At 43.4% G+C, this 27,743-nt stretch overlaps 2 protein-coding genes and 1 long non-coding RNA gene across 4 annotated transcripts in view; 2 read left to right on the forward strand and 1 right to left on the reverse strand.

Annotated features, from left to right (window-relative positions):
* RTF2 (replication termination factor 2) overlaps positions 1-27,743 on the forward strand; it is a 43,445-nt gene that overhangs the window by 7,171 nt on the left and 8,531 nt on the right. For both annotated transcript variants that reach the window (XM_006049003.4, XM_006049004.4), the window contains exons 4-5: positions 1,372-1,511; positions 9,360-9,438. In XM_006049003.4, the coding sequence (XP_006049065.3) occupies positions 1,372-1,511; positions 9,360-9,438 (219 nt within the window). The remainder of the gene's footprint in view (positions 1-1,371; positions 1,512-9,359; positions 9,439-27,743) is intronic.
* On the reverse strand, positions 16,483-27,705 carry LOC102397261 (beta-1,3-galactosyl-O-glycosyl-glycoprotein beta-1,6-N-acetylglucosaminyltransferase 7). The gene is made up of 4 exons (XM_006049002.4): positions 26,306-27,705; positions 20,642-21,670; positions 19,544-19,639; positions 16,483-18,174 (listed from the first exon to the last, which is right to left on the reverse strand). Exons 2-4 carry the CDS (start codon positions 21,609-21,611, stop codon positions 17,951-17,953), a joined length of 1,290 nt encoding a protein of 429 aa, XP_006049064.2. The 5' UTR covers positions 21,612-21,670; positions 26,306-27,705; the 3' UTR covers positions 16,483-17,950.
* LOC123329188 lies at positions 24,420-26,098 on the forward strand. The gene is made up of 3 exons (XR_006544484.1): positions 24,420-24,477; positions 24,979-25,035; positions 25,893-26,098. It is a non-coding gene; the product is annotated as an uncharacterized LOC123329188 (long non-coding RNA).

Raw genomic sequence — 27,743 nt, forward strand, 5'->3', positions numbered from 1 at the left:
CCTCTTTCTTTTTTAAGTTTTTAGCCTATTACTACAGTAGGTGTTTTGTTTGAGTTTGGGGTGGGTAATTAAAGGATACAGGGATTTGAAATAGTTTATTTCAGACAAATTAATAATTCTGAATTGTGGCTGATGGTCATGCTGTGGAGATATCCATGTTGATTTTTGTCCTCATTTCCTTGAGAAGAAAATTCATTTCTCAAAAACCCACAGTAGCAGAATTACCTTATCTCAAAAATGTGATGACCACTGAAATTAACCTATACAAGTCTATACTTACAATATATAATGTATGTGGTTGAACTTTTAATTTTAATGCAAAATATTTTTTTCTAAGAATTCATAACTCTATAAAGACAGAAGGATTCAAATAAAACAATGCAAAAGTTATTATTACTGTAATTAATAGTCCACAAATACTCTGAGCAAAGCACCTAATGAGCACACACCAGCTCTCAAGCAAGAAGTTGACTGTGTAGTGGCTTTCCTTCGGACATGCTCAGCTGCTCCCTGGAGTGTTGAAATCAAATTGGTGCGGTTAATTATGAAGAAATGCTTCAGATGCTAAAGTGAGGCTGTTAAGTCACTCCTTGTAAAATTGAATTTTGAAAACCCAAATAACTGGGTCTTGGAGTATGACAGTAATCCCCAGCTGATAGCCTGCCTTGGACTCAGTAGACCATGGCCTCACAGATTTACTGTCTCTTCAGCTATTAAATTAACATGGCAGGCCAGTAATATGAACAGCATGACTGAGGCTTCATTAGCCAGGAAAGAAGGTGTTCCTTTCCAGAGAATACTAATACGAACCTTTCTTCTCTTAGTGGGATAAATTTTCATGTCCAAAGTTCCTTTGCCTTATTTAGCAAAACGCTTGTAAAATAGAAATTAATAATCTGCTAGACAGTACATTTAAAAAATGTTTTCTATCACAACTTATGGCTTAATTTCATTTCTGTGTTAATTGATGCAAAAGGAAAGTAGAAAAAGAGGTTTGGATGGGAAGAGACTATGCTATGCTATGCTATGCTATGCTAAGTCACTTCAGTCGTGTCCGACTCTGTGCGACCCCCTAGACAGCAGCCCACCAGGCTCCCCCGTCCCTGGGATTCTCCAGGCAAGAACACTGGAGTGGGTTGCCATTTCCTTCTTCAGTGCAGGAAAGTGAAAAGTGAAAGTGAAGTCGCTCAGTCGTGTCCAACTCTTAGCGACCCCATGGATTGCAGCCTAACAGGCTCCTCCGTCCATGGGATTTTCTAAGCAAGAGTACTAGAGTGGGGTGCCATTGCCTTCTCCCAGGAAGAGACTAGAACAATAATTAAGGCTAAGGATGATCCATTTGTCAAAGGAATTGTTGATGTTTTTTCACAGAATGTGACAGAACTGAGGCTCTCTGACAACCCCGCCTGGGAAGGCGATAAAGGAAACACTAAAGGTGACAAGCATGATGACCTCCAGCGGGCACGTTTCATCTGCCCTGTCGTGGGCTTGGAAATGAACGGCCGACATAGGTAGGTAGTCGATGTAGACAGGTGATGTGGACTCTGGGTAAGTAATCCCAGGGCTGTTAGGAACTATGCTGTAACTTCATAATCACACTGGTTTCTCTAAGGTGTCTTTTGGTTAGGGAAGTGCTCCACCTAATCTGGAGTGTTCTGGCACATCTGTACATGGCCATCTAAGAGACTTATGTACATTGTATGTGGAAAACTACACCAGAGGAACTGACCACCCAGCTCTGAAATGAAATAACCTAAGGCTTCATGGGTTTGTGGAGAAGGAAAACTTAAGTGCCAAGGATCTTCTACTTTTAAAGATTATATTCTTCAGATAGTCTGAATGGAAATCATTTAGACCTCTCTTAAAGTTTACGTTTAGTGGTGACCCTGTGAGTACGTCAAGGCTGTATATTGTCACCCTGCTTATTTAACTTATATGCAGAGTACATCATAAGAAACACTGGGCTGGAGGAAGCACAAGCTGGAATCAAGATTGCCAGGAGAAATACCAATAACCTCAGGTATGCAGATGACACCACCCTTATGGCTGAAAGTGAAGAAGAACTAAAGAGCCTCTTGATGAAAGTGAAAGAGGAGAGAAAAAGTTGTCTTAAAGCTCAACATTCAGAAAACGAAGATCATGGCATCTGATCCCATCACTTCATGGGAAATAGATGGGGAAACAGTGGCTGACTTTATTTTTCTGGGCTCCAAAATCACTGCAGATGGTGATTGCAGCCATGAAATTAAATGACACTCCTTGGAAGGAAAGTTATGACGAACCTAGATAGCATATTGAAAAGCAGAGATACTATTTTGCCAACAAAGGTCCGTCTAGTCAAGGCTATGTTTTTTCCAGTGGTCATGTATGGATGTGAGAGTTGGACTGTGAAGAAAGCTGAGTGCTGAAGAATTGATGCTTTTGAATTGTGGTGTTGGAGAAGACTCTGAGAGTCCCTTGGACTGCAAGGAGATCCAACCAGTCAATCCTAAAGGAGATCAGTCCTGGGTGTTCATTAGAAGGACTCATGTTGAAGCTGAAACTCCAATACTTTGGACACCTGATGCGAAGAGCTGACTCATTTGAAAAGACCCTGATGCTGGGAAAGATTGAGGGCAGGAGGAGAAGGGGACGACAGAGGATGAAATGGTTGGATGGCATCACGGATTCTATGGACATGGGTTTGGGTGGACTCTGGGAGTTGGTGATGGACAGGGAGGCCTGGCATGCTGCAGTTCATGGAGTTGCAAAGAGTCGGACATCACTGAACGACTGAACTGAACTGAACTGTGAGGTGATGGGTATATTAACAAGCTTGACTGCAAGGATTATCTTAACAGTTTATACATATAGCAGATCATCAAGTTGTACACAAATATATACAATTCCTGTTTGTCAATTATACCTAAATAAAGCTGAAAAAAAGAAAAGTAAATAAAATGAAAGGCTAAAGTTCACGAGAGATATTTTGAGGAATGAGACTTGTCACTAACCTTGTTCTGTGTGTGTGTTGTGTACATACACAGTATTTTGAGGTGAAGTTCATAACGTCAAATTGATCATTTTAAGGTGTATGTTTCGGTGGCGTTTAGTATTGATCCAGTCAGAGTGCTGTGCAGCTGCCACCTCCATCTAGTTCAGAAACCCCCTACCCATTAAGCAGTCCCTCCCTGTTCCTCCCCAGCCCCCATAGAATGACACACTATGTAACCTTTTATATCTGACTTCCCACTTCTTTTTAAGGAAACCATGGTTCACCCCAAAAGAGGAACTTGTCAGAAACAGTCTCAGCTCCGGGGTCTTGAGCAGGGGTTACCTGCAGTACGTTGCTCCGATTGTGGTTTCCCCTAGATTTTCTTTTCACTTGTTAGTTAATCTCTTCTCCTTTTTCTCTTCTCAGTTCATTGAGCTTTGCCTGTTTTGGCTTTGCCCTGGTGCTATTTGTAGGACCTCCACACTAGAAAATTGATTTTGGGGTTAGTTTGTATATTTAATATACAAAACAAAGCAGGTCAAAGGCTAACCAAGAGTTTTGCCAAGAGAATGCACTGGTCATAGCAAAGACCCTCTTCCAACAACACAAGAGAAGACTGTAGACATGGGCATCACCAGATGGTCAATTCCGAAATCAGATTGATTATATTCTTTGCAGCCAAAGATAGAGAAGCTCTATACCGTCAGCAAAAACAAAACCAAGAGCTGACTGTGGCTCAGATCATCAACTCCTTACTGCCAAATTCAGACTTAAATTGAAGAAAGTAGTGAAAACCACTAGACCATTCAGGTATGACTGAATTAGGTATGACTGAATCAAATCCCTTACGATTTTACAGTGGAAGTGAGAAATAGATTCAAGGGATTAGATCTGATAGACAGAGTGCCTGAAGACCTATGGACGGATGTTTGTGACGTTCTACAGGAGGCAGTGATCGAGATCATCCCCAAGATAAAGAAATGCAAAAAGGCAAAATGGTTGTCTAAGGAGGCCTTAAAATAGCTGTGAAAAGAAGAGAAGCGAAAGGCAAAGGAGAAAAGGAAAGATAGACCCATTTGAATGCAGAGTTCTGAAGACAAGCAAGGAGAAACAAGAAAGCCTTCCTCAGTGTTCAATGCAAAGAAACAGAGGAAAACAATAGAATGGGAAAGACTAGAGGTCTTTTCAAGAAAATTAGAGATACCAAGGGAACATTTCATGCAAAGATGGGCACAATAAAGGACAGAAATGGTGTGGACCTGACAGAAGCAGAAGATATTAAGAAGAGATGGCAAGAATACATAGAAGAACTACACAAGAAAGATCTTCATGACCCAGATAATAATGATGGTGTGATCACTCATCTAGAGCCAGACATCCTGGAATGCAAAGTCAGGTGGGCCTTGGGAAGCATCACTATGAACAAAGCTAGTGGAGGTGATGGAATTCCAGTTGAGCTATTTCAAATCCTATAAGATGATGGTGTGAAAGTGCTGCACTCAATATGCCAGCAAATTTGGAAAACTCAGCAGTGGCCACAGGACTGGAAAAGGTCAGTTTTCATTCTAGTCCCAAAGAAAGGCAATGGCAAAGAATGTTCAAACTACTGCACAATTTCACTCATCTCACACACTAGCAAAGTAATGCTCAAAATTCTCCAAGCCACGCTTCAACAGTACATGAAACATGAACTTCCAGATGTTCAAGCTGGTTTTAGAAAAGGCAGAGGAACCAGAGATCAAATTGCCAGCATCCATTGGATCATCGAAAAAGCAGGAGAGTTCCAGAAAAACATCTACTTCTGTTGTATTGACTACGCCAAAGCCTTTGACTGTGTGGATCACAACAAACTGTGGAAAATTAATAAATAGATGGAAATACCAGACCACCTAACCTGCCTCTTGAGAAATCTATATGTAGGTCAGGAAGCAACAGTTAGAACTGGACATGGAACAACAACAGACTGGTTCCAAATAGGAAAAGGAGTACGTCAAGGCTGTATATTGTTACTCTACTTGTTTAGCTTATATGCAGAGTACATCATGAGAAACGTTGGGCTGGAGGAAGCACAAGCTGGAATCAAGATTGCCAGGAGAAATATCAGTAATCTCAGATATGCAGATGACACCACTCTTACGGCAGAAAGTGAAGAACTAAAGAGCCTCTTGATGAAAGTAAAAGAGGAGAGTGAAAAAATTGGCTTAAAACTCAACATTTAGAAAACTAAGATCATGGCATCTGGTCCCATCACTTCATGGGAAATAGATGGGGAAACAGTGGAAACAGTGACAGACTTTCTTTTCTTGGGCTCCAAAATCACTGCAGATGGTGATTGCAGCCATGAACTTAAACAAGACACTTGCTCTTTGGAAGAAAAGTTATGAACAACCTAGACAGCATATTAAAAAGCAGAGACATTACTTTACCAGCAAAAATCCATCTAGCCAAAGCTATGGTTTTTCCAGTAGTTATGTATGGATGTGAGAGTTGGACTCTAAAGAATGCCAAGCACTGAAGAATTGATGGTTTTGAACTGTGGTGTTGGAGAAGACTCTTGAGAGTCCCTTGGACTGCAAGGAGATCCAACGAGTCCATTCTAAAGGAGGTGAGTCCTGAATATTCATTGGAAGGACTGCTGCTGTTGAAACTCCAATACTTTGACCACTTGATGCAAAGAACTGATGCATTGGAAAAGACCCTGATGCTGAGAAAGATTGAAGGTGGGAGGAGAAGGGGATGATAGAGGATGAGATGGGTGGATGGCATCACTGACTCGATGGACATGAGTTTGAGTAAGCTCTGGGAGTTGATGATGGACAGGGAAGCCTGACGTGCTGCAGTCTATGGGATCACAGAGAGTCAGACACAACTGAGTGACTGAACTGAACGCTTGTTTCCATAGGGAATGTTTCTGTAGGAGAAAGTCAGAAGAGTGATGCATTACCCAGTGCTGCCAGTTGTCCTCCTGAAATCCTGTAGTGTGTCGCACCCACCCACCCACAAATGTGCCTGTTTGCCCAGTTTCCAGCTGGTCACCTTCAGACTCTTTCATTACTGCCTGATTGGTAAAACAGTATGTGTCTTTGTTTGAAATGCATTTGTGTAATTAATAGATGGGGGTTCAGTTCAGTTCAGTTCAGTCGCTCAGTCATGTCCAACTCTCTTCGACCCCATGAATCGCAGCACACCAGGCCTCCCTGTCCATCACCAACTCCTGGAGTTCACTCAAACTGAACTCGATGTCCATCGAGTCAATGATGCCATCCAGCCATCTCATCCTCTGTCGTCCCCTTCTCCTCCTGCCCCCAATCCCTCCCAGCATCAGAGTCTTTTCCAATGAGTCAGCTCTTCACATCAGGTGGCCTAAGTATTGGAGTTTCAGCCTTAGCATCAGTCCTTCCAATGAACACCCAGGACTGATCTCCTTCAGAATGGGCTGGTTGGATCTCCTTCTAGTCCAGGGGACTCTCAAGAGTCTTCTCTAACACCACAGTTCAAAAGCATCAATTCTTCGGCACTCAGCTTTCTTTACAGTCCAACTCTCACATCCATACGTGACCACTGGAAAAACCATGGCCTTGACTAGACGGATCTTTGTTGGCAAAGTAATGTCTCTGCTTTTCAATATGCTATCTAGGTTGGTCATAACTTTGCTTCCAAGGAGTAAGTGTCATTTAATTTCATGGCTGCAACCACCATCTGCAGTGATTTTGGAGCCCCCCAAAATAAAGTCTGACACTGTTTCCACTGTTTCCCCATCTATTACCCATGAAGTGATGGGACCAGATGCCATGATCTTCGTTTTCTTCACTCATTGAGTGTTTTAAAATTTCACTTATTACTTAATCAATTTCTTGTGTTCAGTAAGTTCTTTTTTTTTTTTTTTAATTTTATTTAATGTTGAGCTTTAAGCCAACTTTTTCACTCTCCTCCTTCACTTTCATCAACAGGCTTTTTAGTTCTTCTTCACTTTCTGCCGTAAGGGTGGTGTCAACTGCATATCTGAGGTTATTGATATTTCTCCCGGCAATCTTGATTCCAGCTTATGCTTCTTCCAGCCCAGCGTTTCTCATGATGTACTCTGCATATAAGTTAAATAAGCAGGGTGACAATATACAGGCTTGACGTACTCCTTTTCCTATTTGGAACCAGTCTGTTGGTCCATGTCCAGTTCTGACTGTTGCTACCTGACCTGCATATAGGTTTCTCAAGAGGCAGGTCAGGTGGTCTGGTATTCCCATCTCTTCCAGAATTTTCCACACTTTATTGTGATCCACACAGTCAAAGGCTTTGGCATAGTCAATAAAGCGGAAATAGATGTTTTTCTGGAACTCTGTTGCTTTTTCCATGATCCAGTGGATGTTGGCAATTTGATCTCTTGTTCCTCTGCCTTTTCTAAAACCAGCTTGAACGTCTGAAAGTTCACAGTTCACGTGTTGCTGAAGTCTGGCTTGGAGAATTTTGAGCATTATTTTACTACCATGTGAGATGAGTGCAATTGTGTGGTAGTTTGAGCATTCTTTGGCACTGCCTTTCTTTGGGATTGGAATGAAAACTGACCTTTTCCAGTCCTGTGGCCACTGCTGAGTTTTCCAAATTTGCTGGCATATTGAGTGCAGCACTTTCACAGCATTGTCTTTCAGGATTTGAAATAGCTGAACTGGAATTCCCTCACCTCTACTAGCTTTGTTCGTAGTGATGCTTTCTAAGGCCCACCTGATTTTGCATTCCAGGATGTCTGGCTCTAGGTGAATGATCACAGCATCGTGATTATCTTGGTCGTGAAGATCTTTTTTGTACAGTTCTTCTGTATATTCTTGCCACCTCTTCTTAATATCTTCTGTTCCTGTTAGGTCCATACCGTTTTGTCCTTTATCGAGCCCATCTTTGCATGAAATGTTCCCTTGGTATCTCTAATATTCTTGAAGAGATCTCTAGTCTTTCCCATTCTTTTGTTTTCGTCTAGTTCTTTGCATTGATCACTGAGGAAGGCTTTCTTATCTCTCCTTTCTATTCTTTGGAACTCTGCATTCAGATGCTTATATCTTTCTTTTTCTCCTTTGCCTTTCGCTTCTCTTCTTTTCACAGATGGGGGTTAAGCATCTTTTATGTGTTCTGACCGTTTATGTTTCTCTTGTCAACCACATGTTAAGGCCCTTTGCCCATTTTTCTGTATTGTTTATTATTGCTTTTAAAGACCATTTTGAATATTCATAAACTCTGGATCTTGGGACTTCCCTGCTGGTCCAGTGGTTATGACTGTGTGCTTCCAATACAGGGAACGTGGGTTCAATTTCTGGTTGGGAAACTGAGATCCCACATGCTGCATGTAGTGGCCAAAAAAAAAAAAACTCTGAGTCTCATATATATTTAAAATATTTTCTCCCTGAGTTCCTATTCTGTCTTTTGACTTTTTTGGAGTTTTTAAAAAATTCATTTATTTATTTTTATCATTAGTGTTTTTTTCCAAAGGATTATTGCAGGGAGGTGGGAGTGGAACTGTTGCCTGTGTTTGTGGTTTTAATTTCAATATACGGGTTTCTCCTCTATGGTGGCTCAGACGGTAAAGCGTCTGCCTGCAATGCGGGAGACCCCGGTTCGATTCCTGGATCGGGAAGATCCCCTGGAGAAGGAAATGGCAATCCACTCCAACACTCTTGCCTGGAAAATCCCATGGATGGAGGAGCCTGATAGGCTACAGTCCATGGGGTCGCACAGAGTCAGACACAACTGAGCAACTTCACTTCACTTCACTTCACTTTACTTCCTCTATCTGAAAAGTAGAGCTTTCCCTAAATTTGTACCAATTTTTATAAGAATTTTTCTTATAAAATGAAGAAGCAGTTACCTTAGGACACACCTTGCTTACACATGCACAAGTTAAATAGGGATGAAGGCCTGATGCTCACAGACATAATTCAGAGCTGTGGCAGCTTGATGCTGAGATGGTGAGTGTGGTTAGCTGGAAGGAGTTTGGAGTGCAAGCTACCTATATAACAGCTCTCTGCAAAACAAACACTGAACGCTATTTTCTGCTTTTTTGCCTTGTTTCATAGAAGGAAAAATTCACTTTGAATTTCTTTCCATTAGTAAAAATAGGTGCTCATGTAGGTCTTTTGAAAAAATGAAAGTGTAGGTCTTTCGTAAAGAATGAAGTTTCCTAAAGCAAACTTTCAAAAAGTGGGGGATACCTCATGTGTGGATCTGTACTTATTTATTTATTTAGGACACACTGATTTTTTTTTCTTAAGGGAATCAGATATAACCATTTTTCTCTTTGTGGTTCTTGGCCTTTGTGAAAACAGAATAAATATTAATCAACAATGTGGGTAATAATTTTTAAGTTGTTATTTAAGTCATTCTCCATGTTGGATTCTCTCTCCAGGTTTTGCTTCCTCCGGTGCTGTGGTTGCGTGTTTTCTGAGCGAGCCCTAAAAGAGATCAAAGCAGAAGTTTGTCACACGGTGAGTTGTTGACATCATTTGTTCCTTCTCAGTAGCTGAAGACATCAGATGGTTTGGGCTCCTTCCCTCCGTGTGTTATTTCAGCATCTTCCAATTCTTTCTGAGACAGGGATCTCATCAGTTGCTTCTGTGCATAAAACCCTTCCATCCCCATCCTTGCTTTGATTCCATCTTCTATCCCCTCCTTTAAGGTAGAGACTCAGACCACCTCTGGTCCCTGCCCACCTGTCCTCTCTGGTGCCTTTATTCCCTCTAGTGGGTGGAGGCCTGCTTCCAGAACCTTAGTTCAGAGCCGTTGCTTCCTGTGTGAACCCAGCCTCCTTCCGCATTCCCTGGGCACCTGGTTATCCCACAGATCTCATCAGAATGTACTTGCTGGTTGTGTGGTACTTTTCCCACTGGACTATGAGAGTTTCTTCTTTCTCATTTTCTTTTTTATTTTTATAAATAGGACTTTATTTTTAGAGCAGTTAGACATGCATAGCAGAATTAAGAGGAAAGTAAAGGCTTTCTCACAGACCCTCTACCCCCATGTGTGCACGGCCTCCCCCTGTGTCCACATCCGCGCCAGTGGTGTATTCATTCCAGTTAATGAACCTGTTATGATCCCTCACCATCCCCTGAGGCCGCTTCATGTTAGGGTCCATGCTTGGCAGCGAGCATTCTTGAGCTGGGACAAGGATGTAATGGTGTGCGTCTGTCGCTGCAGGCTCACAGTGTGTCTCCACTGCCCTCACCATCCCCTGTGCTCCGCTGGGACATGTTTGAAAGTGGGAGCAGGGCTTGACTGTCTCTTCACCCTCGCCTTGTTCTGTCCCAGGCATGTTGGACGTCCTCAGTAGACGCGCACATCCATGAGCACACACATGATGTAAGAGTGCCTGCTCAGCTCACATGAGAGGTTACAGAGGACTTGGCTCTCCAGGGTTGCTGCACAGCCTGGGACCTCTGTGTCTTGGTGTTCCGCCTGTCCTTGGAGAACCTGGCATTTATTTTAATGTCATGGATGCCAACAACTGACTGCATTTTCACCCACATTAGCTCTGCTTGGGTTTCCTTAGGCTTCCCAGGATGGTTTCTCCCTGTTGTGAGTTATTCTTTGATTCAGCAGCTTTCATAAAACAGCTGTCATGGGCCAGCCTCATCCTGGCAACTGTGGAATGGGGTGCCTCTGCAGATTTGAGTTAAGACCTGAGGGCAGGAAGGAGCTCGCTGAAGAACATTTGCGCCTAAACTCAGAAGTGGCAGAGGGTTTTGCTAGTTGAAGGAACAGAAAGTGTGGTGGAGGGTGGGGACAGGAGAGGAGAAGTGGGTGAGCTGGAGGGCTAGGCAGGGGTCACCTTCCGTAGGCCCGGGTGGCCACACGGGGGCTTGTGGATTTTATCCTCAGAGCAGTGGGAAGCTGGGGGCAGCTTCCAGCTAAGCTGGATGACTTTAGTTTCAGAATGACTTCTCTGCAAAGAAGCCAGATGCAGAGGAGGACTCACTGAAATGTGATTTCATTAATTTGAGGCTCAAAGGCAGACAGAAGGTGATGGGTGGTGAAGAAGTCGGGGAGCATCTAGTTGTTTCCACTTTCGGGTGATTATGGATCGAGCCCATCACAAAATTTGGAATCTGTCTCATTAAGCTTTTACCAAAAAAAGAGAAATTTAAAGAATGCATTTAGGAATCAATCCGTGTCGTTTATCGTCCAGTATTGATTATGTCTCTGGTATTAAAGATGATGTTACAGGGGTTCCCAGGGAAAGTGGGATGTGGATGACTCGGTCCCTGCACTTAAGGAGACTGCAGTCCTGCAGGAATCAAGTTATATGAAAAATCGTGTTCTACTTTGTTTCTTGAGTTGTTGTTGTTTAGTCAGTAAGTTGTGTCCAACTCTTTGCAGCCCTGTGGACTCCCTGCCAGGCTCCTCTGTCCATGGGGATTCTCCAGGCAAGAACACTGGAGTGGGTTGCCATTCCCTTTTTTGTCTCTTGAGGCCAGTTGCCAAGTGGATGTAAGGACGTTATTGGAGTTGAGGGGCCAGAGAACTTTCTGGCCATGCTGGTGAGAAATGGCTTTATGAAGGAGGAGGCATTTGTTGTAGGCCTTGGAGGCAGAGCGTGTTCTCATCAGTCAGGCTTTCCCAGAGATTGGGACATCACTGTCAGCGTAGGAGTGCTGGTGCGGGGACCACAGGAAGGACCCCAGACATCCTCACAAGACATTGCGTGGCAGGACAGCAGCTCCCGTTTGCCGCGCCTTCTGTCATGTGCCTGCCCTGCAGGGAGTCTCCATTTGGTCCTGCGATGGTTTTAATGCATCTCCAACACTCACTGAGCTCCAGGAGAATGGGCCTTATGCTCAGAGCTTAGGCAGACAGAGCCTCCAGAGATTTGTTCTCTGCATTTCTATGCTTCCTAAATCCCATGGTCAGAGGAACCCAGTTGGCTGCAGTCCATGGGTTGCAAAGAGACAAACATGACTTAGCATGTGCACACACACACTATTTTTATACTTAGCAAGATCAAGTTAATGTTTCAAGTAAATTTAAGTAAAAACGATGGGTAGATTTAAATAAAAATATTAAGATGCTGACAGTACATTAGGCAGGGGAAGGCCTGCAGTTTGAGAGATGCTATTAGTGATGGTGGGCGCGCTGTGGGGGTGGCAATAGGTGGGAGAGGAAGAGCTGCAGCTGCATTCAGGAGAGGAAGTGCCCAGGCAGCCTGAGAAGGTGGGGGCTCGAGGTGCCATCACTGCCCGGGCCGCTCGGGAGCAGGGAGACGCCAGGGGTGTGAGTCAGGCTGCCTGCTGGAAACTAGGAGCGCCAGGCTGAGGAGCAGCTGCCCGGGGTGGAGGCGGGAGGGCAGTGCTGTCATCGGGGGCTGTAGATGCCTTTGCAGCAGCAGAGACCCCTGGGGGCAACAGTGTGTAGGTCTGTGCAAGATGGACAGAGAGAAAAGACTAAACAAGAGCAAGTAAGAAAAAGGAGCCTGTGAGAAAAGCGTCATGAAGGAGAGGGAACTCAGCTGGCCTGGGGTTCCCAGGAGCAGGACAGGAACCTCTCTGTTCAAGTGTGTGTGTGTTTTAACAAGTAGTGTGTGAGGCGTTGTCTGTGTCAGACACATCCACAGGTGCATTCTGGAAGCTTTCTTGAAGGAATGTAAATATGAGAAGGTGGGAAATTAAGCTGAAATCTTAAAGCAGTCAGATGCCCTGAACTAGTGGTTCCCAGCCCAGGCCGTGCTGTAGAGTCACGGTAGTGGTTTTTACGTCCCCACTCCTGACCTCAGGCCCTACGTCAGGATTTCAGGATTGGTGTGGAGCCCTCACGTACTTCTTTTCTTTATTTGTTTTTGATTTCTGCTGGGAGGCTCGGTGATCTAAAGGAGTCAGGCTTTCTCCCCTGACCCACAGTGGGTGGCCATCTCTTAGATCGGTGTGCAGTTGTCTTCTTCTCTGGCTGACCCTGGATGTCCTTGGTGGTAGCCATTGTGACAGGCCTGCAGCAGAACAGGAGTGTGCGAACAGGAGTGTGCTCTGCAGAACAGCTCTGCAGAAAAATTGATGTGATTTCATGGAAAGGCAGTGCCACTCGGGAACTGTAAAGTCATTCTGTTGGTGTCTCGGAACAAAGTGCTAGTCACCTTCTGAAAGTCACCATCCAGCTCTTCAAGGGAAGGGAAGGAAGCAGGGGGAAAGGGGAAGTGACCTCGTCAGGATTGCACAAGCAGCAGCCAAGACCAGGTGAGAACCGGAGTGCTGGCTCCTCCTACCACCTAACAGGGGCCGCAGGGTAGCCGAGACTGCCCACAGTCAAGACGGGACCCTGGCTTTATAACCCAGGAACCAACCTTAGGGACCAGCTTCCCTTAAAAATCAGTCTGTCATCAGAAGAGTAATATTTTACTCTTTTCACTTAGGTCATCTCCTTAAAAATCGCCTTTGCACACAGAGGTAGGTTGAGTACTCTGCGTATTAGTTCGCTAGGGCTTCCGTAACCAGGCGCTGCAGACTGGATGACCTAACAGACATTTAGTTTCTTACCCTTCTGGAGGCTTGAAGTCTGCAGTCACAGTGTTGGCCGGGCTGGTTCTTCCCGAGGGCAGCAAGGGGAAGATCTGTTCCAGACCTCTCTCCCTGGCCTGTCCATAGCTGCCTCTCCCTGTGTCTGTTCGCACAGTCTTCCCTCTGTGGAGCATGTCTTTGTGTCTCAATTCCCCCCTTTTTATAATAATACCAGCCCATGCAGTGACTGCATCTTAACCAACGGCATCTCAGAAGGTGACATTGTAACATCCTGGGGGTTAGGACCTCAACATTTTTGGGGAGGTGGGGGAGCATAATTCAACTGATAACACTATATGGTTTAGAAAATTAGAGCCTGGGACAGTCTGTGGTGCCCTTGGTGGGCGTCATTCATTCAGTCATTCACGCAGCCAACACTGAGAGCCTTGTATTTTATGGGGCAGACCTGGGTATAGTACTTACTGCTTCTGCTCACATGCCATTGGCCATAACTTGGTCACGTGACCACACCTACCTGCAGGAGCCTAGGGATTGCGTTCTAGCTGGACACCCCAGAAGAAGAGGTGAACACCAACCATTTCTGCCCAAGTACCCAAAGGAGGAATGATGGTGCAGTTTAAGGAGCTGTGGTGCGTTGTGAAAATGTGAATGAAGGGAGATAAGGCCACAGTGTGGAAATCTAAAGCAAGTATTTTTCATGTTTTAGATAACGTCTGAAATTTAGAGGAACCATTGTCATTAAAACGGTGTCAGGGACTTCTCTGGCAGTCCAGTGGTTAGAGCTGTGTTTCCTCTGCACAAGAACACCTTTCTTGGAAACAGGAAGGAATAAACATGTAAACAAACACGATGGAATGTTATGTTTTAAAAAAAGAACAGTATCAGGAGTGATGCTGAGGGTGTGCACTTTCTCCACTTTTCCCTCTGTAATTCCATGGACATTGGGCTTTTTGGTTCACCAGAAGAGACTCCAGGGTTTGAAGTTGCCCTGGTTCTGTGTTCTAAAATACACACTGTGCGCTTGACTTCAGGAAACAGAGACCAGAGATGTAGTTGCTAGGTTTTTCTGTTTTCATGGTAAACAAAGCACTAGCCACAAAACTAATAGTATTCCCCACTGTGTTCGTCCCTGCTTGTAATAAGAAACACATTGGAGTAACCACGGGTTGCAAAATAAATGGTGTGCTTGTTACTCAAAACATGAGCCATGGTCCCGCGAATACTGGCATCACCTGGGAGGGTTTTGCTTTTGTTTTTTAAGAAACACAGACTCCCAGGCCCCTCCTCAGACCAGCGGAATTGAAAACTTCATTTTAACAAGAGCCTCCAAGGGTATTTGTATGCACAGGTAAGCTTGAGAAGCTGACCTGGGTGTTAAAGGTGGTGGTGATGGTGTTCCTTCGCTCAGTCATGTCTGACTCTTTGCCACCTCATGGAGTGCAGCACACCAGGCTTCCCTGTCCTTCACTATCTCCCAGAGTTTGCTCAAACTCATATCCATTGAGTCGATGATGCCATCTAACCATCTCATCCTCTGTTAACCTCTTCTCCTGCCCTCAGTCTTTCCCAACATCAAGGTCTTGTCCAGTGAGTCGGCTCTTTGCATCAGGTGGCCAAAGTATTGGATCTTCATCTTCAGCATCAGTCCTTGCAATGAGTATTCCAGGTTGATTTCCTTTAGGATTGACTGGTTTGATCTCCTTGCTGTCCAAAGGACTCTCAAGAGTCTTCTCCAGCATCACAGTTGGAAAGCACTAATCAATACAAGTGTGGGCAGTAGCATTTGGCTTGCTGACCTGGCTTTATTTAGTTAGGCTTTGTGACAACTGAGCACAGGGTGTGGATGTTTTAATGTCAGAAGTGAAACAAAAATTTACACTTATACACTGGTTTTTTGTTTTGTTTTATTTTTATCATGGAGTGAGCAGAGTGGAAAGGGGAGAAAATAAAGAAGGAGGCACTTCAAAAGCGAGTGGTGAATTCTGCTTCTCGGGCCCAGCCTCCTCCAGTTGTTTCCTTTCTGCCATCTTCATGGTCTTGGTGAATAGTAAGCCTTAGGAAATCATATAGCATACAGCACTGGCAGCTTTAAATTTTTACATGTAAGGAAAATACAATAGGAAAATTGAACAGTAGACTCTACATATTCACAAGCAGATTCTGTTCCCAGAAACTTAGAGAAATTATCTCAAGATCCCTATTTGTCTCACCTTTAAGATACAATCCTTAGAAATATTGTTCAGACTTTGTTTTACATGTGATTTGATTTTGTTTTTTTACATGACGAATAAACACAGTTAGAGGCTGGCTCAGGGTAGAGAGCGTGGCAGCTTCCCACTGGTTCTCATATCCATGGAGGCTGTGGCTTTGTCTTGGCCTCCTGGGAGGTGCCCTGATGCCCCACTAACACCCAGCTTGTGCTTCCCCAAATCTCACGCTGCTTCATTCCACTGTGGTGGTGGTTTAGTTGCTTAGTCGTGTCCAACTCGTGCAACCTCAAGGACTGTAGCCCTCCAGGATCGTCTGTCCATGGGATTTCCCAGGCAAGAATACTGGAGTGGCTTGCTGTTTCCTTCTCTAGGGTATCTTCCCAACTCAGGAATGGAACCCAGGTCTTCTGCACTGCAGGGGGATTCTTTACCAACTGAGCCACCAGGGAAGCCCCCTTCATTCCTCTGTACCTTTAAGTTGTTTTTTATTTATTTATGTGGCTGCACCAGGTCTTAATGCAGCATGCAGGATCCAGTTCCCTCACCAGGGATAGAACCCAGGCCCCCTGCATTGAGAGGGCAGAGTCTTAGCCTGCTGGACCACCAGGGAAGTCCCTATCTTTATCTTATTATTCTTATTTTTTATCTCGCTGTTACAGAAATGGTTTGTTGCAGGATTTGAGGTTTTTGAGGGCAGTTGTGTGAATTTGTGTTCTATGAATTGACATTGAAATGAAGGGAAGCTTATCTTGTAAGTAACTTGAAACAATGTAAGCTTCTTTTATTTTTTATTTTATTTAATTTAAAAAGTGTACTGGGGTTTGCACTTACTTGCAAAGAGTTGTTATAAAATGTAAGGGACAAGATTGTGGTGAACCTGAGCTTTCTGAACAACCACTCAGACCATGACCATCAACTCCGTGTCTGCCTGTAAGCAGGCTGGCTGGGGCGCTCACGTTCTCTGATGGTCTTAACCTTCTGTTGTGCACTTTCCCTGGAATCACGTATGTTTGGTGAAGAAATATTTGTTTCAATGGAAATTCAATGTGCTATGGTTAGCTCAAGTTTGATTTGCAGACTCTGCTTTCAGAGACTCTTTTCCTTCTGTGTAGTTCCATGCTTTTCAAGGGCTATTTGCATTGACTTAAGTGGAATCTCATTTAGTTTCTGCGTTTGAGAAGTGTCAGTTCACTAAAGGGTATGCTTTATCCTTGAATTATATGTTTATTTCTTTAGTGTCCTGTCCTGTGGTTCCTACTTTTCCCTTATTTTAGTTGTTTTAAGTTGTGCTGTTTAACAGTTGTATGTTTCTAACCCACTCCAGTATTCTTGCCTAGAGAATCCCAGGGACGGGGAAGCCTGGTGGGCTGCCGTCTATGGGGTCGCACAGAGTCAGACACGACTGAGGCGACTTAGCAGCAGCAGCAGCCCTGTATGATGCCGTGGGCTCTTTTTGAAAGAGTATATAAAAAGTCCTCGACAAAACAACAGAGATTTGTGGATTTTTGAAAGACTTGGATCTTTGAGTAGAGAGAAGTAAGACCATCCACACCTTTGACCTGTGCTGTTCTGTAACCACCAGCTACATGTGACTTTTTACATTTTAATTAATTAAAGTTTTTAAAGTAAATGTTCACTTGATCAGTCACTCCAACCACATTTCAGATGCCCAGCGCTCCCTGTGGTTGTGACTGGTATAGGCAGCTTAGATACAGACCATCCCATCATCGCAGCTGCAAGCCCACAGAAACTTGGGGGCAGCCTTTGTAATAAGTTATGTTTCAACTCCATAATTTCCTTTTACCCAAAGGAATTAGACTCTTCCTTGTTTTTCTAGGATTTCTAGAACAGAGTTACATTGTTTCTAGCCAAACTGGAGGACTGCTAGAAGCTCAGTGGGAGTTTGTTCTTTATTAGAATCTCATACACAATAGTATCTTTAAGACAAGATACATTCTTACTCTAACTTGAGCCTGGATCTAAGTGCTTGGAGAATCTTGATTTCCATTAACTGTTTAGTGAGGCAGTCAGGCCTCCATGTCACTTATCTAGTCACCAGTGGAACTTTGAATTATTTTTTCTCTTGTGATTTCTTTCTCTAAACTGTGAAAGTGGCTTATCACCAACAGCAGAGTCTTTGTCAGTAGCAAGTTTCTAAATTCATTTTATGACTAACTTCTGTCAAGGAATTATTTTTCCATTCTTTTTTGGTTGAATGTTCTCTGATTTCAAGTCAAGAAAACAGAATGATACCAATAAGCAAGCAAGCAGTCTCTATAACTTTCGACTCAGCGGTTCAGTTCCGTATTAAAATGGCTCTCCCGTTGGAAATGCCAGTGTGCCTCCACAGGGCCCTCTGCCTGCCTGAGAACTCTGAGCCTGTGCCACCGCTCCAGGCAGGAGACCACAAGAGGCTCGGTCGAGTCAAATTGGTTGGCAAACAGAGAAGGTGATTGAATGATCCATGGCAAGTCTCCTGGTCCATACACACAGGTGTCCTGGACGTAGTGGCCTGCAAAGAGAACACAGAAACTTAGCTGCCTTTGTTTTGTTGTCAGTGTACATCTGCGTGGACAAGTGCCACTTCTAAGGTCATCTCTCAGGCCTTTCTGCTTCTTGCAAGTTCAGATTAAACATGATTTCCACAAGTGCTTTGAAAGGGGCTTTTATTTTCAACTTTGAACTTGTGATGGAAGGGAAGCTTCTATTCGTTTGGTTAGTGATTTGTGAAGTCTTTAATGGCTGCTGTAGGTGAATTCTTTAGAATTTTAGCTCGTCATGAGCTGCAACACTCAGGCCCCCTGATGTGAAGAACTGACTCAGGCAGGGATTTGCTGCAGTCTCCGCGAGTTCTCTGTCCACCACGAGCTGCGGGCCACAGAGGTCATGCATGCTCTGTTTTCCCTTCCGTGTGTGCACCAGAGAACTTGCCATCTTTCTACTGGACCCCGTCTGTGTCACGTTGTGAATCGTCACCCATCATTTCCTCCCTGAGACTGTCTGCCCCTCTCTGCCATCTTCACATCGCAGCCCAGGAGAGTAGGCTTGAATCGCTCCCCAGGAGCCGGGTTCTGGCTCTTCAACCCGGAGGTGATCTCCCCAAACTGATGAGCCTGAGAACCTCCCTGCAGCCTGCTAATTCTCTTCCAGACTGTTCACAGAACAGAGACACTGCTCTCTCCTCCACCCACTATCTGGCTTCTGTGTTTTGTCCCAGTAACTAAAACCTCTGGGACACCAGTCAAAGGGGCAAAAGAATTCACAGTTCCGGAGAGCCTCCTGAGGGCAAAGGAAAGAGACCTTTTTTCAGCAGGAACTGTGTTGGAAGTGTTGGGTATCGCTGGCTGATCCCACGAAGGAGCACAGACTTGTGTTATTCAGTCGTTTTGTTCTAATAGACCCAGGGAGGCAGAGAGCTGATTTTAAATAAATGTTTGGGTTTGAATTCTAGGAGCAAGTAGGGGGAAAGCCAGATAGCTGATATATTTTTATCTGAAAACTTTGGAAGTTGCAGTCCTGTTGTGTGTTCTCTTTGTGAAAATTTATTGACTCAGATTCTTAGAATTTGTGTACTTTTCTGTCTGGAGAGTAGTTAGAAGTTTTTTAAAAAATTGACAGCATGCTAATTGGATCATCTCATATATGACCATTAGCCTTTTCCTACTGTTACTGAGGCAGCAGTTGTACAATTTTTTTAAAATTTGAAGGCATCCTGTGGCGTGTGTTTTGTTTTGTTTTTGTTTTTATTTTGTGTTTTCCTGAGCTGGTTGGCTTGCGGGATCTGTTTCCAGACCAGGGATGGAACCCGGGCCCCAGCAGTTGAAAGCCTGGAGTCCTAACCCATTAGGCCACCAGGGAGCTCCCTTGGGTTTTGTTTTTACCTTTACAGCCTTCGTGAACTGTTCCCTCCTTATTTCTCCATTTAACAGCTCGAATGTTTCCTTCCCAGCCAGCGTTTGGGGTGGAGCCCGGAGCGTCTAAGGGAGAAGACAGGCAGGTACACAGGGAGCAGGTGGAAAGAAAGCCCCACCTCACTCAGAATGTGTGCCCTTGTCTGCACAAAGGACAGCTCTCTGGGGTAATTTGAAAGGATTTTCAGTGGTTAAAAAGGTCCTAACTCATTTCTTCTGGACTCATTGTTTGCACTGTCTTCCTGGACCTATTCACTTAGCTATTCAAGCTTGAAGGCCCGTCCCCAATTGGAGCCAGTCAACTTTATGTAAAGAGCAAACAAGCCCCATTTAAAGGAAAGCATCATATTTCCCTCTGCCTCTCAGAAAACCTACCTACCCACACACAATGGCTAGTTTTAATATTTTCCATTCTTAAAGAGCCCCTAGCATGATATATGGAGAAGGCGATGGCACCCCACTCCAGTACTCTTGCCTGGAAAATCCCATGGATGGAGGAGCCTGGTAGGCTGCAGCCCATGGGGTCTCGAAGAGTTGGATACAACTGAGCGACTTCCCTTTCACTTTTCACTTTCATACACTGGAGAAGGAAATGGCAACCCACTCCAGTGTTCTTGCCTAGAGAATCCCAGGGACGGGGGAGCCTGGTGGGCTGCCGTCTATGGGGTTGCGCAGAGTCGGACACTACTGAAGCGACTTAGCAGCAGCAGCAGCAGCATGATATATAGTACGCGTAGGTATTCAGCAGTATCTAATAAGTAAATGAAGAAAGGAAGACCTTTCCAGTGATCTGTGCTCAGAATTTTCAAAGGGCTCTGTTTGGGGAGATGCAGAATGCTGGCACTTCCTTCTGGAGAGGGAACAAAGCAGTGAGCCTGGCAAAGCCCAGACCCCTAAAAGCAGAGACACCCTGCACCCCAACCCCTGCCAACAACCACCCAAGTGGGAGGTCCTACAGAATATGTAGAGCTGTTTGCCAAGTCAAAGAGCTGAAATAGAATCTTTAAGGGTACACGTCTGCTGTTGCCGCTGGCCTGCACAGACACCCCTCTGCTGGATTGTTTTTACCTTTCAGTCGGTTCAGAGTCACCCAGTAGTGTCGCTCTGGGCCGTGGATGTCTTGGGACCACTGGAGCATGTCTTTTGCGCGGATGTCAGTCAGCACAAACTCCACAAACTTCCTCGTTAGTACATAGTAAGCACTTCCAAAATAAATGGTCAAGTTATGGGGTGGCTCAACCTTAAATCCTGCATTTGGAGACACGTAGATGTCTCCTTCAGGGCTGAATTCAAGATGACTCTGACTTGTCTTAGATTTAATGCTTGGTGGCTGGATTACTCCGGGAGTGATGTTTTTATCTTTCCATTTGCTTCTGATGTAGTGTATGATTTCTTTGTTGGTTTTGATTGGAAAGTCCTGTCCACAGAGATTAATGACATAGTTCCATTGAAATTTGGAATGCACTAGATCTCTCATACAGTTAATATCTGCCTGTAGTCTTCTAAAGCCAGTGTAAGCCATTTTCTCTCTCTTTGATGAAATAAAAATGTTCTCAAAACAGTTAACCAGGGATTGCACTGCAGTCTTATACTTCTTTGGGGCCTTTTCATCCACATGAATACAGTAAACATTCTGAGGCACATAAACAGCCCTGAGTAGCTGCACAAACATAGCCAGCTCCTTATGAATAGTTACAATATATGCCAAAGAGAAGCTGCCTTCCTCTGCAGACAGGGGTTTGGTTATGAAATGCAACTCCTGGGAAATCCTGGAGCAATTTCCTGGTCTGTGTAAATGAGCAAGTATTTCAGATCCATGAGGGTTTCTACAGAACTTTGCAATCTGGGGAGCCGCCTCTTTCCCTTCAAACAAAGCCGAGCACAGTTCATCTGGATAGAAGCCGCATTCCACCACGGCTGGGTGGGTGGGTTCCTCCTCTGCTTCCTCAGGAGTCAGATTCCTTAAATAAATAAAAATGAAGATGCAAACGGCTGTGCACACGAGAAGACCAGGCTTTGTGGCTCGCAGCTGGCTCATGCTTTGAGCTCCAGATGCCTTCTTATTACCATGGTTTGAAATGTTCTCCTCTCAGCTTCCTAAAGGAACAACAGACAGAATTTAGGGTGTTGTGAAAGTGCTTGTGAAACCCACACCACAGTCACGTTAAGCATTTCTTTTACCCCATAAGAGTTTTCTTGGGCCGCTTTTACTCTATCCTCCTTCCATCCTTGTCTCTAGATAATCTCTTAATGTGCTTTTGTCACTATAGATGTGTTGGCATATTCTGCAGTTTTATATAAATGGAGTTATACGTGTGTATTTTTTTGCCTGGATTTTTTTTTCACTTAGGATAATGCTTTTAAGATTTGACCCACATCATTGCATTTATCACCATTTTCCCTTTTTACTGCTGAGCAGTATTCCATCAAATGGATGTGGCACAGTCTGTTTGCTCATCTGTTGAAGGACTGAAGTTGTTTCCATTTTAGGGTACTACAAGGCGCTGTAAGCATTTGTGCGTAAGTCTTTGTGTAGACCTGTGTTTTTGTATCCCTGAGGTAAGTACCTAAGAGTGAACTAGCTGGCTCACATATGGGTGTTTAACTTCTTAAGAAATTGCCAGGTTGTTTTCCAAAGTGAGTGTGCCATTTTCTATGCCCACCAGCAAAGTATGAGCGTTCCGTTTACTCCACATCCTCACCAACACAGGGTGTAGTCAATTTAGAATTTTTTTAATTGGTAATGGTAATTCATTGTGGTTTTACTATGCATTTCCCCAGTGATTGATGATGTTGAATATATTTTCATGTGTTATTGCCTTTATCTTGGCAGAAAAAAAAAATCTCAAATATTTATTTTGGACATAGATCCTGTCCTGGTTTGCATTATCCAGAATTTCTTAGGCTGTTATTCTGTATCATGTTATGAGGATATATCTTTTCAATAAAAGGAACAACAAATCAAGAGAAATTTTGTGATCACATAATTCGACTTACTGAAATGTATTTTAATTTTTTTTAGAGAAGGCTTCAGTGATTAAAAACAAGATATTTTTAATAAGATTATTTGATAATAATTTAGTTGCCTCTCTTGAACTCTATAGAGATGCATGAATAGGTGTTTTAATTAATTATTATTAGCATGCAAATACCATCCTTGGGAATCTAGGGAAGAAAATTGATCAGGGAAAATGTCTTTATTGTTAGTAATTTTTTTCCTTATTTATGAGTCTTATTTCTAAGTTTCTGTAAAAAAAAAAGTCATCATTGCCTATTCCTCCTTCCTGTTTTTAAAAACCCAATTACTTTTGACCAGTGTTAATCTCAAATTTCACATTAGCCCCTTACCTTTCCGCATCATTATTGCAAATGCCATTTGAAAGTATGGATGAGGCAACATTTTTGAGTTATCTCTGTGCTTTTAAAACTGTGAGCAAGGAAAAACTATAAATGCTGGTTGAGGGTTGTGGATTTTTAAAATGTATACAGTTTTCTTTTTACACATCATGCTTCAAAAATAAAAAGCAGCTGCTGCCCATATACACCAGGTTACATTTTACTCTGGTTCAGTAAAGGTTTGTTGATGGTCCCAAACAGAAAACATTATGGCATAATTTTAAAGACTTTTTTTTATAAAGTACAGAGTCATCATTAACACATTTCGTATCTGGTCTCTAAAATAGACACAACCTTTATCATGAAAACAGAAATCCAGTTGGAAGGAAATACCTTTCTGAAATGAAAAGAAATGCTTCTCTGTTAAGAATTTTGGTTAAATGTAAACCATGTACCATAGTTTATTACATTTTCTCCTGCATTTAGTTTTAGCATGGGAAGGGGGTTTGGAGTATTTTTCAGTTTGTTGTCTTGGTTGATGTTTTTAAGCTTATGGTCAAAGTAAAACCAGCTGGCCTCATCACAGAAATGTTAGCCCCACTTCACTGACAGACTCCACCTCATGCAGCGCCCAGAGGATTAGGTATTTTCAGTGGTTTGTGATAATTAAATGAAGATGAGTCCCATGTGTAACCTGTTGTCCTTCAGGGCAATACATGGGCTAAGTCCCTTCCCTCCCTTATAAAGAGACGGTCAGTGGAGCGTGGTCAGGGTTAATCAGCTGCCTTTCCACCTCTTGTTCTGTGGTGCATGGTTCACAGTTGCCCAGTCTTCCTTTTAGCTCAGGTTCACTTTGAAATTTAGAAGCTGGGGAGTGCTAGAATGTCACGTTGTGGGAAGGGCCACCAACTTTATTTTCATTGTTTCAACACAAGCCTTTCAAGGACAGCCTTGAAATGAATGAAGCCTTTGGAGACCCTACTGCTGTTGAATGTAAATAGTTGTTGCTGTTGGTTTAACCTCCACGAGGTGGAGAACGTGAAAATTCCTACAGGGATCAACTGTTTAGGGCCTGGCAATTTTTTTGAAGTCGTAAATGAACACCGTTTTCAGCTTTGCAGGCATTTCCAGCCTCTCTTCTTGGTAATTTTTTGTTGTTTTGTTTCTGTAATGTGCAATCAACTTTTGTAGTCATCATGAAACTATAATTGTTAAACATGTGATTTTTAATCACTAATTTCCAAGAAATATAAGCAATATTTTTCAAGTGAGGGGATCCCATTAAAAAAAAGTACAGTCTTTTATTTTTGAGCCTTTTTTTTCTTCCACAAAAAGTTTTATTTAAACTGTGTATTTTAAAGGCTTTAGAAAGAGCGGCAGTTATCATTGTGTTTCATGGAGCAGGAGCAGATATAGTTCTTTGTTCAGACCTTTTTTTTTTTTTTTTTTCCCCATTAAAATAAGGCTTCACAGGTGGAGCAGTGGTAAAGCATCACCTGCCAATGCAGGAGCCACAGGAGACTCGAGTTCCATCCCTGGATTGGGAAGATCCCCTGGAGTGGGAAATGGTAACCTGCTCCAGTATTTTTGCCTGGAAAACCCCATGGACAGAGGGGCCTGGCAGGCTACAGTCCATGTGGTCGCAGAGTCAGACACGACTTAGCAACTGAGCATGGCAAAAACATCATTAAAATATATATAATGGAACTTTCCTGGTGGTCCAGTGGTTTAGACTCTGTGCTTCCACTGAAGGGCAGGGGGTCGGTGGGGCATGGGTTCTGTCCCTGGTAGGGGAATGGCCAAAAAATAATAATAATAAAATATATATAGTGTACAGTAGAATTAAATAGCTTCTAGACAATAATGTTTTGAAGATTTTACAGTCAGTTGACTGAAGACATGACATCTAAGAGATTTTGTAGAATATCCTTCAATAGAAGTAATTACCAAGGCTATGGTTAAGGATGGTGTTAAGATTTTTTCCTTTTTGTGGTATTAGCAATCACACATGATTTCTAATTCTAGTTCTCAGAATGGAATAATTTAACCTTTTATGTTTTTTGTCCAAGCATAAAATATTTCCAAGAAGTTATTTCACAATTCCTTACTATCCTAACTGAGAGCCAGTGAGTATATTTTCCTTCTTTTTTCCTTTCTTCTCTGTCCTTCTGTAGTCCTCCTCTCCCACCCCACTAACAAGCCTTAAACAGCCCAAAACAAAGCCAGTAATGTGGGTTTGGTACCAGGTATTGCCACTGGAACACTTCGGGGCAGTCGTTCTGAATTTTATTATGATGAGATTTAAGTTGTTGTATAGGCTTTAAAGGGCAGGTTGGCAACATCCTGTATAAATTAATTATTTTGCTGAAACTTACACTTATTTAAAGGTTATCCCTGTTAGTAAATAGATCATGGGCATCTTTAAAGATGAACTTGTGGTATTTTGCCATATACCCTAGTATACTTCTGTTTTAGAGCATTAATGTTAGCTGGTTAATGTCAATTTAACAGGGATTAAACAATGTAGTCTTTATCTTCTGGACTGCGGGTGGGGGTATATGATAGAACCTGTCTCTTAAGGCCCAGGGACCCAGGGGTGTGGGAGTGGATGGATGAGTGTTTCCTCCTGAGCCTGGCCTGGGAGGGTGCTTGATGCTTAAGTCGGATAGGGGTGCTTAATTCCCACCAGTCCCCTGGAGTAGTGAGACCTTCAGACCATGAATGTCGGCTCTCTCTCCATTTACTGTGTGTTTGTCCTAAAAAAGGCACTGTAGCTGCAGCGATGAAAATTTTGTGTGTTTTTCTGTCATCTCTAGGCTCAGAATGATGTCCAGAGCATCCTACAAGTTAATGGTTTTTTTCTTGAACTATTTGAGCTTTAACATATTAGACTAATTTTGAACTCAGACCATCTAGCTATCTAGTAAAATAGATGTCTTAATCACAACATGCTAATTCCTAAAATGAGTATTTGTTTCTTCAGCCACTTTGATATGAAGAGGGAAACTGCATTTCAGGATATCCACTCAGAACAACCACAGCAAATACAACGTTCTTCTTATTGGTGCAGATTGAGAACTGAGAGTGTGGACATGGCCTTGAGGCTGACTTAGTTATTTCCCACATGAGGAATCAATAAATGGCAGCATTTAAAATTTGAAAATAAAATTGGTCTCATTCTTAAAAACATTCCACTTTAAATTTTCTTGGCTTAAATGAAAAAATGAGGGCTGTTTTTTGAGAGGAAAAGATGCGCAGTACTTCTGAATTTTAAAATATTACTGATATTCCAATAGTTCTAGTTTAAAGGTATGGAGGAGACACAGAAAAACTTAAATTTCATTTTATTAGTAGTAACAGTACCTGCTCCGCCTGTGGCATTCACGAAGCACTTACCGAGAGATGCTCCTCGCATGGGTTGGAGGTCCTGGCGTGTCTGCACCCTGCCTGGCTTTTCTTCTCCTTCAGTTGCTTCTCTTGCTGCGGCTCCTGCTGAAGTCACATGAACCAGAGTCTCTTGGCAGGTTTTGTTACCCTTTCATCCCTGGAGGATTTTATTCTTGTCAATTCTGACCCATGGGTTGAAAAACAGAACCTGAGTGTTTCTTCAGGGCTGGCTCCCTTTACAAAACAAACACCTGGCCCAGGAGAAGGGCAGCACGGGGTGCTTCTCGGATTTTAAAAGCTGGGTGAAATCCTGGCAGTCCTGGGTCAGATTTCTTAAATGTTTTTAAAAGAAGGAGGCCAGAATTGATTATTGAGCCTTTTTCATTCAGGGAGTAAATAAAAGTCACTTAAAAATTGCTTCCTACGTAGCATTGGAGCAGTCGAGTGCCTCAGCATGGCTCTATAGAGGCCTGACTTCGGAGACACAGGCAGAGTCCTGGCCCTGCCCCATCTTCCCGTGGCCACTGGCTAGCCTGTGCACCAGGCGGAGGTGGAGTCTCTGTCCACGAGTAGTGGCTCCCCCCTTTTGTTACTCTTCTCTGATGGGTACTTCTCCTCTTAACAGTCTTCCCTTTTCTGGCTTAAAAGGTCCTCCGCTTGCTGGTCCGCTTTTTAGGTTTACCCTACGTGTGTCTGCCGGGGATAGTGAAGCCAAGAGACGTGACTCAGAGCCCACAGAGACTCACCCTCGTGGGTGTCCAGACACTTGAGCTCTTTGTTAAGTCAGATGAGTCCAGCTTTTCTTCACCTGCGGTCACTCGAGATACCTGTTGCTCTTTTGCAGAACAGATGTTGCTTAAGGTTTCTTAATGGGGCATAGAGAACCTGCTCTGTCTGATCTTAAGGGGCTGCAGCATTGCTGTGCATGTAACATGCATGCTTTTTATATAAAAACAGATCTATGCAGCCTTTCAGTGGGGAGACCCTGCGTAGGTTTGTATGGAGGTGTTCGGATTCCCTGAGTTGAGAGACTAATTTTACCAAGAAAGGAAAGGCCACCCTGCCAGCTCGTCAAGTGTTCCTGCAGTGCTGCCCCCCAGGACCCTGAGAGCTTGTCTTAAATGTCCCTTGGGTGCTGCTGAACTGGCCTGGCAGGTCCGTCCCTGGGGGAAGAGGTTTGGTGCTGGATTTCACCTGGATCTCACATCCTTAACATGGGGGAAAAAAACAGTGGAAGAAAACAGCTGAGAAAATGATGAGAGTTGCTTGCATGCACTTTACACCCCCACAGCTCTGAGGAAAATACAGAATAAAAATCAAACATGTTGGAGGAGCTGTTGTAATAAGTGGATGAAAGATAGGTTTAATGTATCAGCTTCTTATACAGATTGAAAGTGAAAATGAAGTCTCTCAGTCATGTTCAACTCTTTGCGACCCCAAGGACTGT

Source organism: Bubalus bubalis, chromosome 14 (assembly GCF_019923935.1).
Source record: "Bubalus bubalis isolate 160015118507 breed Murrah chromosome 14, NDDB_SH_1, whole genome shotgun sequence".
NCBI lineage: Eukaryota > Metazoa > Chordata > Mammalia > Artiodactyla > Bovidae > Bubalus > Bubalus bubalis.

Bases quoted from the DNA above. Each gene is read 5' to 3' on its own strand.
- LOC102397261 (XM_006049002.4), bottom strand. From the start codon at position 21,611: ATGAGCCAGCTGCGAGCCACAAAGCCTGGTCTTCTCGTGTGCACAGCC. The intron at 19,640-20,641 runs GTAAAAACAATC...CTTCTCCCTTAG, and splicing joins GACTCTGAACCGACTGAAAG to ACGCTCCGGGCTCCACCCCA. The intron at 18,175-19,543 runs GTAAAAACAAAA...TTCTCTTTGCAG, and splicing joins AGTTCACGAAGGCTGTAAAG to GCCACTACGTCCAGGACACC.